Raw genomic sequence first — 12,779 nt, forward strand, 5'->3', positions numbered from 1 at the left:
TCGTCAAATGATAACTGTGATGGAACTAAGACAGATGAGATGTGTGAACAGAAGTCAGCTGGAATTTTGTCCTTGCCAGGGAGGTACCTTCAGCCAATAGTAAACTGACTAATAAAGTGCAACTGTCGTAGCTGCCTGATGCTTTGTTTGGAAGTTGGTGGAAGGCAAATGTCAGAGGTTTGTGGTCTGTACAAAGTGTGAAGTTCCTACCTTCCAGCAAATAACGGAAGTATTTAATTGCTGAATATTCCGCAAGCAATTGCTGGCCATATATGCTATACTGCTTTTGTGTCTCACTTAGAGTCTTTGAGTAGAATCCTAAGGGGCCTAGGTTTTGATTACAAACCTGGTTCAAGCATGCTCCCATGGCGAAATCAGAAGCATCGACCATCAATATGAGTGGTAGGTCACATGACAGATGGGCTAAGAGGGTTGCATGTGCGATTTCATGCTTCAAATGTTCGAAGGCTTGCACTGCCTCTCCTGTCCACTGAACTTTCTGCGGTCACACTTGCGCATGACTTTGCAAAGATTGTAGAGCAAATGTTGATTTGCAGCAGTAGTGGGTAGTGAACGACGATAGAAGTTTACCAAACCAAGGAATCGACGGAGTTCGGAGATATTGATAGGTTGTGGAAAAAAGAGAATAGCTTTGACACGATTGATGAGTGGATTGATACCTGCAGATGTTACACAGTATCCAAAGAATGAAATTTCAGAAACCCCAAAAATGCACTTTGTTAGGTTAACATCAATGCAATATTTATGTTCCAGGTCATTTTCAGATGCTATGAGGATGTCATCCAAGTAATAGAAAACAAAGTCCAGATCTCAAAGTGTACCTCGAAAATGATTGGGCTGCATTGCGAAGTACAAACGGAAGTTTGAGGAATTTGAATAAACCGAAGGGGGTTATAACAACAGTTCGAAAACCCACGATGTTTTAAGGGCGTAGGGCACTTTCCATTCTAGTACAAAGCATTTAAAAATGCAGACAGTACAGAAAAACAGAAGATAAAGCATTTGCACAGAGGAGCCAGCATAATTTTTCCTCGTCTTTTTCTTCCTTTCGTTGTGTGAGGTTATGTTTGTCATTGTTTTATACAAATGCACCTTGTTGGATAAATTTCTGAAATAGTGTCTTACACGGCATTTGAAAAGTTTAAACTGAGAATCAAGGTGATTGCATGTATTAATGGGTCTTGGCGGGAAAACGTACAAATACAGTCACTGTACTGTTGTTGTAATGTGGACGGAAACGAGAAACTTTCTCCCCTCGCCATAGGAAAGTTCGATAAGCCGCAATGTTTTAAGGGCATTGGGTACATTCTGTGCAAGCACAAGGCATCTAAAATGCATACAGTACAGTAATCCAATGAATAAAGCACTTGCACAGGAGGGCCAGTATAGATTTCTCCTCGTCTTTGAATCATGTCTTCTTTCTTTCAATTTCATTGTGTGAGGTTATGTTTGCCGGCGAATTATCCAAGTGCATTATTTGAACACTGTAAATGCACCTTATTGGATACATTTTGGAAATCGTTTTTTCCATGGCATTTGAGAGCTTTAAACTGTGAATCAAGGTTAAATGCGTGCAGTAATGGGTCTTACAATATATATTGTGACACCGCAAGGGTTGGCATTTCCGAAGTACGTGTTGGCGGTTAATTCGAAATAAAGTAATTCGAAGGCCGATTTTTGCGTCCCAACGGCTTTGAATAAACAAGGTTTTATTGTATATTCTGTATATTCAATTATGTCACTAATTACAATCAAATTCAAAAGAGAGAAAATATCAAGCAGAATCGTAATTATTTTGTAGCCTATTCGGCATTTTAAGGAACACCACAATATCACAGAGCAGGCAGTGCGGAGAGGTAGAATCCGCAAACACTAGCGATGCCGACAGTTGGCGAAACAACGTAGCTTATAGCCTATAATCAATTCGTATGCACCAAACAATATTGTCAATGCCGATTAAACTGCATTGTTTGTTTTATTTTTTAAAATGCTGAGGCCAAACGGACTTATGGTTTTAAAGGAGAGAATTGCCAGCCGGGAAATGTATTGTGTTGCTATGCAGTGCACACGGAAGCGAGAGAATTCCTTCCCCTGTCATAGGAAAGTTTGAAAAGCCATGATTTTTTAAGGGCGTGGGGCATCAAGCTCAGCTGGAAAGCGTGCCCGCTGCACAAGTCAGTACAAGTGGGAAATGAACTTTTAAAATGTAACATGCGCAAATAAAAAGACTGCTGTTTTTATGACATTTTAACACATAAACATAAAATTCCCAGTCTTATATATTAGGACCAAAACAGTAATAGGCAATCCCAAGACCTCCCATTTCTTTATGTATGTAAGGTGCATCATCTGTTCTGGTCTCGATAAAATTGCATAAAATAATATTAAAATACCCTTAGATTTATGTTAAAAAGGAGCAGTTTTGATTCCTGCTTGAAAGCCCATTGACTATACAGCGCCCTGAGGGACGTACCAAAAAAATGTTCGGCGATACAATCGAAAAAAGCAAAAATATAAACTCATTCTGTCATCAATGAAATGTGCTCTCTCTCCTTCCAATTGTTGTGGCCACACTCTGCTTTATGATTTCTGAGGATTCTCTAAACAATATCACCCAAAGCGATGCTAAGTCAGTGCCTTATGCAAGTTCACCCAGTACAACTTCTTGAAAATCACCTGATCGAGGATTTAGCATTGTTGGGACTGAAATTTCTGGTCGGTTGATCCGGGAAATCGTTTCTTCGAGGAACGGATAATGCAGGATTTTTACAACCTGATTTAATTACGAGGTACGCAGGACAACGTAATTTGAACTAATAATCCGGGAAAATTTTGTTTCCGGAACGTATAATTGAGGTTCCACTATATTTTAATTGTGCATTCATGTGCTATTTGCAATGCAGTTCAGTTTATATTTTAAGCAGCTCGATGAACAACATCTGAACAAGCAACAATTATGCAATGAAAACTTCAAATCCAATTTTTGTATTGAAAATAAAGGACGCAGCGATTAAAGTGTAGCAATGATTATGCGGTGCAATACTGCATGCCCCGATTGAAAGGCTGCAGATGACTAGTGAAATTTGCTGGGAAGTATACAACTTTCACTTTGAGAAGACATGACATGCTGCTAGGATGTATTGCACAATGGTCAACAAACAAAAGGGATTTTCCAGTTTTTAGCACCAATGCCGGCATCCACCACATGCAAATATTGGTCAAATACAGATCTTACGGTTTCAGATATGAAGAGTACTTGCATGGAAATGTCTGCACATTTTCAAAACTACATAGAATGTTTGCTTTCCCTATTATTAGAGGAACCAACTTCTCTGTTCTACACACAGTAGGACTGTCAGTGTCTGTTTACGTAACTTCCTGTCGAAACATTTCTCACCCTTAACCTTTTCACTGCCGAGTTTTGATGACCAGCCGAGCACTTTGACAGATACATATTTGCTGATACTATTAATGGAATGCGTATTGTCCCCTTAGCCCTGCAGCCCAATACGATGTCGCGGATGAAGTGAGATTATATTTTACATCATATTCTACGAGCGGATGCCCTTCCCGACGCAAACCTCAGTTGAAAGAAATAATGAATATGAAATGAATGATGGTGAATGTAACTGGGTACAGGAGTGGAAGGAATCGGCTGTGGCTTATGAATAGGAACTGTCCCGGCATTTCCTTGCGAGTGCAAAAGAAAAGAAATTCTCAAGACAGCTGATGGTGAGGTTCAAACCCACTCGCCTGTCGAGCACAGAGATTGGCTCCATAGCCGTACCATGTTAATACATGCGGCTACTCCGCTCTGTGATACTATTACTGAAATATAATATAAAATTCTTTATCCAAGAACTGGTAATATCAACATTATTTACATTTGGGGAAAAAATAATTTATCTGAGGAAGGGGTGACAATTCTGCACGAGACTCATCATTACTACTTTATCTCGCACTTTCTTGTAGTTCAATGTTGCCACTTAGACATTCTCCACCTTCATTATCAAAATATAACTCTCCAGAATCACTATTTATGAGGAAACATTCAATTTCTTCGTCAACAAGACATGAATGTATACTTCAAGACGCCATGATGGCTACATGTAAGCAGGAAAGATGTTCCACTCCAACGAAGCTGTAACACCAGATCGCTTTCAGAACATGCGAAATGGAGTGGTATATCCGCAGTACAGAACTTCTTTGAGCATTTCCACGGAATCTCAAAGCATGACATATCGTGTTCATTTGTGAAATCGGGTGAAGTACACACTGCACCAAAACGTATATATATGGGTTTGGCAGACATGACGCGGTATTCAAAAACGTATATATACGAGTTTGGCAGTGATTGGGTTAAATGCCATAATTCTGTCATACAGATGGTGAAAAAATAGCCCCAATTTTTCTGCATTGAAAACATAACGTGGACTGTAATTCTAGAGAGGTGATTGCAATGTACTCTCTCTCTACACGTTTCTACAGTGTATGTTCTCACCAACAGTCCTGCCTCACACACATCTATACACTAGATTATGCCTGTTCTTAAATCTCTTTATTCAACCATTGTAAGTTTGAAAGTCTGCTGTGCTAAATGAACCTGGGCACAAACCACGGTCGCATCAGGTGAGATATTAGACACAAAGCCTTGTGCCGAAGATACATCAACAATGATTTCTTGTTGTGCGACTTGGCAACGGTTGAAATCTTGCTCTGTCACTCATTTCTGCATTACCAGAACCACATGGTGTGCAGGTGATTAATACTTTGTGCTTTGAGTAAGGAAGCATCAGTGGTAATTGTTTCAGAAACACGCTTTTCAGCTCATGAAACTGACCTTCATGTGCTGATTTTCTTTTACGGCGTGCTCCTTCTTCGCAATCACGTTCAATTTCTTTCCTCTCATGTATCCACATGCTTCACGTGAAGATTACAATTCACTTCATGTATATCTGCTTTTAATACTGCGTTATTCATCTCACTTTCATTTCTTTGTAATTAAAAACACACTTTGTAAATGTTTTCATAAAGTTATTTTAAAAAAATGATCCCATATAACAACCACCTCACCTTGTAAACCAAGAAGTGCAGCTGGAAATGTTGGTGTCCGTTGAGCATCCAGACCTAAGTTGCCATTGCCATGATGGGGACTATCGTCCATTGTGCTATAGTCATTTGGTTCAGACTTGGGAACTAAGTCTGACATACGACCTCCTCTATCTGACATAGCTGTATCACTTGAATTGCTGTCTTCACCCGTAGACTGAGCTTGGAGAGAGGAGTCTGAATTCCCTTTATTCTGAAAGATAATGTAGCACAAAATATTAAGATAACAGAAGACCATAATAAAATAAAACTTCACTCAAATAGACAGTATGCAATTCTAGACAATCTTATATTCTTAATGAGTGTAGAGTTAACTACCATTGCATGTATTTAAAAAAAAGTTATATCCTACTATCTAGAACTTCTGCACTCAAACTAAATATCCAAGTGTAACTTACATATTACCGTATAATCCTGAATACCACCCGCACTTTTTTTTTTTGCAGAAATATAACTCTTTAAATTCAGGTGTGGTTCATATTTAAGCATTTTGTATTGTGGTTCCATAATGCACTGTGCCGAAGATACATCAACAGCAATTTCTTGTTGTGTGACTTGGCAACAGTTGAAATCTCGCTCTGTCGCTTATTTCCGCATTACCGGAACCACATGGTATGGCAGCTGATTAGTACTTTGTGCTATGAGTAAGGAAGCATCAGTGGCAATAAGTGATGAATTCAAAAAAATTGTTTGCGGTCATTTACAGTCAGTGAGAAACTTAAAGTTGTAACGGAAGCTGAAACTATCTGAAATAGTGCCGCCAGCAGAAAATATATTGATGAATCATGTATTCGCGACTGGAGGAAGAACAAGGAAATGTTATTAAAAAGTAACTGTGATCGTAGAACTTACCGAGGGCAGAGTGCACAGGTTCCTAAAAATGAATAACAGCTTTATGGATATGTGACTGAAGACGTGAAGTAGGTTATAGCTATCTACTGAAATGTGTCAACTAAAATCATTAGAGACTGCGGAGGAACTTAACCCATTCCAGTCTGGGCCTTAATATCCCTAACAAACGTTCTGGACTGGGCATTTTTAAGGAGATATTTGCATGATTCTTTTTTCTTTGTGCTTGTTTGAGCATCTAGTTTTGAAAAACGCTGTTTGTATCATGTCAACTATCAACTGAGATTTTAAAATTGTTTATATATTATACCATGTTTTGCGAATGGAAAAAAGGTCTGACGGATAACTAAGCAAGTACAGTTTTCTGAAATACTGTTATATTTACCCTATTTTGCTAATATAAAATGTTTACAATAGTAATGGATGACATCATGAGAACAGCAAAAGCAGCATATGGAGGAAGAGAAATGAACATGATGTTATCTGAAGATGATATTGTGATTTGGGGAGAAGATGACAGGAAGGTTCAAGAACAGTTGAATGTGGTGAATGGGAAGATCGAAGAATGTGGATTGAAAATAAGTGTAGAAAAGAGTAAAACTCTTGTTATGACTAGAGGGGAAAAAGAAGGGAAAGGTCAGATTAGACTTGCAGATAAGCCCCCGGAAGTAGTAGAAACGTTTAAATACCTGGGGAGTGAATTAATGGAGAATGCTCGACTGGATGCTGAGATTAGTAAAAGGATTCAAGCTGGAAGTTGTTTCTATCATAGTGTAAGAAACATGTTATGGGACAAAGATGTGCCAACTGAAGCAAAGGATACTATGTACAAGATGTATTACGTACCCATAACAACTTACGGAGCAGAAACTTGGACAATGACAAAGAAGGATGAGAGTCGAATACAGGCAGCTGAAATGAAGTTCTTGAGGAGTATGATACAGAAGAGTAGAAGAGACAAAATAAGGAATGAGAAAATCCGGGAAGAAATTGGAGTGGAAAAATTGAATGATAGAATAGAGAAGAGCTGACTAAGATGGTTTGGGAAAGCGAATGAGCGACGAAAGAATGCCAAAAAAGGTGATGGAAATGCAAATCCAAGGAAGGAGAGGCCGTGGACAACCACGATTGAGATGGAAGGATACCATCCAACGCAGCATTATAGAAAGAAACCTGGACTGGGACACAGTGTTGGAGGAGGAGTGGTGGAAAGACTGAAGAAAGTGGAGAGGAACCATATTTGCCCCTACCTGGCTACAGCTGGATAAAGGGAAATGATGATTATGATGATGATGTGCATTGCAATTACAAAACAACAACAATAACGAGTACGATATAAAAATAATAATTTTTCAATAATAATAGTAATAATTACAATAATGAATATGGGAGCTCTTATGAAATTTGATTTTACAGTGGAACCTTGGATTACGAGCATAATTCGTTCCGGCAACATGCTTGTAATCCAAAGCGCTCGTATATCAAGGCAAGTTTTCCCATAAGAAACAATTGATTTCACACAGGGAAGAATATTTATTCGCATACCATTTCTGAAACAAAATATAAGTTAAAACAAATTAAACTGCACATTACCTTACAATAGAATCATTGTTGACGTGGGGGAGACGAGAGATGACATGAGAAGAGTTACTGTGTAGCACGAATTTCAGGAACGGAATCACTGCTATCTGTTGGCTCACTGGAATTGTTTCCTTTTCATGCAACTTTAACGAGGAACCTGTCCAAGACTGTTGCTTTTGCCTCTTTTTGAGGATTTCATGAAAATGTGACTTTGCATTGTTATTGAACTGGTTCATAACTTTTACTAGTACAGCCTTATTCGGGTGGTGTTTTTCTACAAAATTTTGCACCCTTTCCAACATTTTGCACTTCTCCCAGATCCCAGTTTAAGTGAGAGATTCCACTGACTTTTCCTCCTCTTCCCCACGCAAGATCTCCTCCTGTTGTTTACGATGCAGGTCCATCTGTTCGTTGGTGGATAGTTCCTGGCTATGTTCTTCCACCAGCTCTCGAATGTCCACGTCATTCACCTCCAACCCCATAGTCTTCCCTAGGGACACAATTTCATCGACAATCAGCAGCTCATTTTCACCAATTATCCCCTCAAAGTCACGTCCAAGAACACAGTCAAGCCACAGCTTTCCACAAGCAGAAGTGAGAGTTCCCTTGGTGACTCCATCCCTGGCTTTGTCGATGGTCTTCAGACAGTTCACGATGGGGAAATGATTTCTCTCAAACTCTCGGCGGGTAAGGTTTGTTCCTTCGGTCCTTTCGAAGCATCGCTGAAACAGTGCTTTGGTGTACAGCTTCTTGAAGTTCGAAATGACTTGCTGATCCATAGGCTGGAGTAGTGTTGGGAGGAAAAAATTTAACCTTAACGAACTTGAATTCATCCAGTAAGGCCTCAAGGCCTGGAGGATTAGCAGGAGCATTGTCCATAACCAGCAAGACTTTGAGAAGCATATTTTCTGAAAGGTATTTCTTCACTACAGGACCAAAGAACTCGTTCATCCATTCAACAAAGGCATAAGGGAGGGGAAAACGTAGGCACATGTGACGCTCGTATTGCGGAACCTCACTCGTTTATCAAGTTACAATTTATTTAAAATGTTTGCTCGTCTTGCAAAACACTCGTAGACCAAGTTACTCGCATTCCGAGGTTTCAATGTAATTAATAAATTTTGTCAAATGTTACTCAAATGAAAAATTATTGTTCCATTTACCACAAAAGACTTCTGAGAAAGAGAAAATACAGCCTTCTAAACAGACAACTTTACTAACATGTACACAATCTTACATATTCACGCAAATATGAAATACTTAGGAACATGCGCTAGGACGTAAAACGAACTCCAATCATAATGAAATGTAAGAAGTTGTTTCGAATTTATATGTCAATAATATGTTCATTTGCGCATAAACTTATAACATAAAATATCGAAATATTTCACTTTCGTCAAGCACAAGTTTGCCGTGAGAAGCCATGTCTTAGAGCTCACTGAGTGACAACATTTACTGATGCATGCTGATCGAAAATATCGTAAATTCTCTGACTTAGACATACAATACTGCCATCTGCTTAAGTACTCTCGTAACTTATACATGAAGAAACACGATGTAACCACCAGAATGCGTGCATAGCTTGTTCCCGACTTTTAGTGAATTGCCAAACCTTACTACGGGCTATGCCTGCAGCGCGGCCTGAGCGTAATTTCGGCCGCTGTGAGCTATGCTTGCAGTTAGACCGGAAAGAGTTAAAAAGGAGAGTTTTACTACAAGCCTTGTGTAGATAAGGAACTTTCATCAAAGAAACGGACTGTGTATGCGAAGATCGACATTATTTCACAACGTGTCTCTGTTACCTACAAACAAAAGTTCACAGCCTTTCATCGCTATGTTATTCGTTAATACCAATATAGTTGGTCCGTTATTGGACGTTATGAATTTTTCAGCTAACTCATTCCTGGTTGCCAGCATTTCGCCCTGGTGTGCTAAATTGGGCTCATCAGTTGGTAAATAGCACACCTACCATGACGCATGGCTAGTGCATACCGTGGAGGCCACTGCGGAGGCTATTTGGAACCACCAGCAGTGCCAATGCACTATGAGAGACTTGTCCATTTTCAAAAAAATTGATGTCTGTCTGACCATCAGATGGTCATGCACCTTGATAGGTGTGCTATTTACCAAATGATGAGCTCAATTAAGCACACTGGGGTGAAAAACTGGCAACCAGGAATGAGTTAGCTGGAAAATTTGTAATGTCCAATAACGGTCCAACTATATTGGTATTATAAATTTACTCATTCGGGATAAATATTTCAGGTTTCCTATGGGAATCAACATCTACATCATGTTATTCGTTTGTGGAAGCAAAATTCCAAACTGCTTCCTCAAATTGAGAATGTTGATAAAATGCCTGTTTATTTCGAAATGCCACTAAACAACCACTAAATGCCCCCCACACTTTTTCCTTCAAAAAATTAAATCAGGCTTAAAAGCTTTGTGAAATCATAATTTTATTTATAACAAATTTCAAATTTAATTTGATATATAAAATAAATACATAAATAAAAAATTAATAAGTTTTTCACGCACATACCTCACTATTTCATGTTCGACTTTAAAGCATTCTTGTTGCAGGCCACTGAATGCCTTTCTTGTACAGTATGAATTTTTAGACATTTGTATTCACAGAACGCAAAAAATTGGCTGTAGTTTTCTGTATTTTCTTACGGCGGCACAATTCTTTATTTCCACATGTTTAATAGCCATTAATTTAAAATTGGCATCATAATATCTAAGAGAACCCATTGAAAATTTGCGGGCAATACTTGTTCCACGTGTCTCTACATAAGCTATAAATTTAATTTTTGTTCTGTATTGAAGTGCAATTATACAAAATAAATTGACAGGAGGGTCCACCTTTTCAATACAATATATCAAGTAAATGATATTACATCTGTCTTGGAACTAGATTCAGCCACTTTGTGACCATCTTCAGCCAAATAAAAATTAAACAGATTATGTGATAACTAAAACATATGTATACCAGACAAAGACATCGTTGCAGGAATAATAACATTAAATACATATCAAAACAAAAATGATGGTTATGATCTTAAGTTGACTTAGAAGTAAATTAGGAAATGATAGCCAGAATTAGGAATGAATAAACATACAGAAAAATTAAAAAGGAGAAAACTTATTTATGAGACTCACCTCTAATGTCTGATGTAGAACAAGCACTGACTTGCTGGAGAAAGTAGGCACGAATTCCCTTTTCAGCAGCAGTCTTTCTTTCCGCATCCTTCAGCCCCGCCTTAGACACCCCTTCTCTCCTTCACCTCCCCTCCCCTCCCCTTTTTAACCTCCACCCCTCCTTATCCACTCCTCTGTTTACAATGCCTGCTTCCTACAACAAGTAGAGGATGGTTGCCTAGTTGTACTTCCTCTTAAAACAAGAATCACCACCACCCTAGAAGAAGTCAGTGCTTGGTCCCTATCCACTCTTTTGTTTACATGGCCTGCCTGCTTGCTCCAGCAAGTCAGTGCTTGTTCTACATCAGACATTAGAGGCGAGTCTCATTAATAATTTTTCTCCTTTTTAATTTCTTTACTATGTGTTTATTTGTTCCTAATTCTTGCTATCATTTCCAAATTTACTTCTTTGCCTGAGGTTCTAAGTCAACTCAAAGATGACATATTATGACAAGATCATAACCATAATTTCTATTATATGTATTTAATGTTGTAATTATTCCTGCAACTTTGTCTTTGCATGGTATACACATGACCTGCTTAATTTTTATTTGGCTGAAGATGGCCACTAAGTGGATGAAATTAGTTCCAAGGCTGATGTAATATCATTTACTTGATATATTGTAATAAGAAGATCAATTTATTTCTTACAATCTCTGCAATACGACAATGCGACCGTATTTCTGTTGGCTATAGAACTATTACTTTTAATAACTGTCAGGAAAGACCGGCTATCGTAAGACACATATATCTCTTTCCGGCTTCGGCCAGCTAGCAACGTACGGTATAATAAAGACGCGGACATTGAAGGTGAATTAGTTTCGTGCGCCGTGGTATGATCATTGCACCGTTGCATTTTTTGCACACATACCTCACAATTCTATCTTCGACTTCTGTAAAGCGTCCTTGCTGTGGGCTACTGAATGCATTTTTTGTACAGCATGCATTTTTAAGCTATCTTTCTCTTCACGCTAGCATCCAACATTAACTTTAGTTATGTCATATATTCTTGCGGCTGCACAATCATTTTTCATTTCCGCACATTTAATAACAATTTACTTAAAATTGGCATCATAATATTGATGAGAACCCGTTGAAAATTTCCTGGCAATACCTGTTCCGTGTCTCTACAATCCACTGATCCATCACGAAAATATATCTTCTCTCTATAAAATTGTTACTTTTACCAAGCATCAGGTACAGTAGACACGTTACAACTCTTTCACGGCGTAACCGGCTAAGAATTCAAAGGGTTGCATCCATGCTATTCCAAATCGAATGACATTTCCTGCACAGCTGGGACTCTGAAGTACATTACGGTTGACCTTGCAATTAGCTCAAGAGTGTAGGCCTAATGTTTCAATGCCATTCTGAGGATCTGCGACACATTTTGTAGAGGCTAGTAGAATGTCATTCTCTCTTCACTATTTTCTGAGAACCAGTGATGTTGCACAGAGGCACTGCGCAATTGACTGCCGTGGCTAGTCTTCTTCTTCTTTAATTCATTCATTACCTTTCCCAGATTCTCTCCGCATAGGGTAGTGTACCAAAGCCCTCCACCTTACCCGATCTTTCTACCATTCCTCTTCTAGTACTTCATTGCTACCGACTCCTATTTCCAGTACAGTCCACAACAGAGCTCCTCCATCTCTAGGCCCCTTTGCATTTTCTGTATCCATGAATGTTCTCTTTGGCATTCTCTCTCCTGGCATTCTCATCATGTGTACAAACCATTTTAGCTTTGCTATATCAATCTCCTCTTGAATCTCTCATGCTTCTCCTTATTTCCTCATTTTGTATTCTATCTCGTCTTGTCTTTCCCTGTATGCTCCTCAAGAAACTCATTTCAGCTGCTTGTAACTTACTTTGGTTCCGCTTAGTCAACGTCCAGGCTGCTGAAGCATAGGTCAGTATAGAGTATAAAACCTTCTTGCACTTTAATGTCACATCTTTGTTCCACACAATATCTCACACACTGGTAGAAACTTGCAGACTGCTGTTTTCTTAAATCAATTTCT

The 12,779-nt window shown here is 38.8% G+C and overlaps 1 protein-coding gene across 3 annotated transcripts in view; it reads right to left on the reverse strand.

Annotated features, from left to right (window-relative positions):
- Window positions 1–12,779, reverse strand: part of ab (abrupt) — a 152,726-nt gene that overhangs the window by 97,848 nt on the left and 42,099 nt on the right. For all 3 annotated transcript variants that reach the window (XM_067145287.2, XM_067145286.2, XM_067145285.2), the window contains exon 5: window positions 5,095–5,323. In XM_067145287.2, the coding sequence (XP_067001388.2) occupies window positions 5,095–5,323 (229 nt within the window). The remainder of the gene's footprint in view (window positions 1–5,094; window positions 5,324–12,779) is intronic.

The sequence above is a fragment of the Anabrus simplex genome, chromosome 4 (assembly GCF_040414725.1).
Source record: "Anabrus simplex isolate iqAnaSimp1 chromosome 4, ASM4041472v1, whole genome shotgun sequence".
In the NCBI taxonomy this organism is placed as follows: Eukaryota; Metazoa; Arthropoda; class Insecta; order Orthoptera; family Tettigoniidae; genus Anabrus; species Anabrus simplex.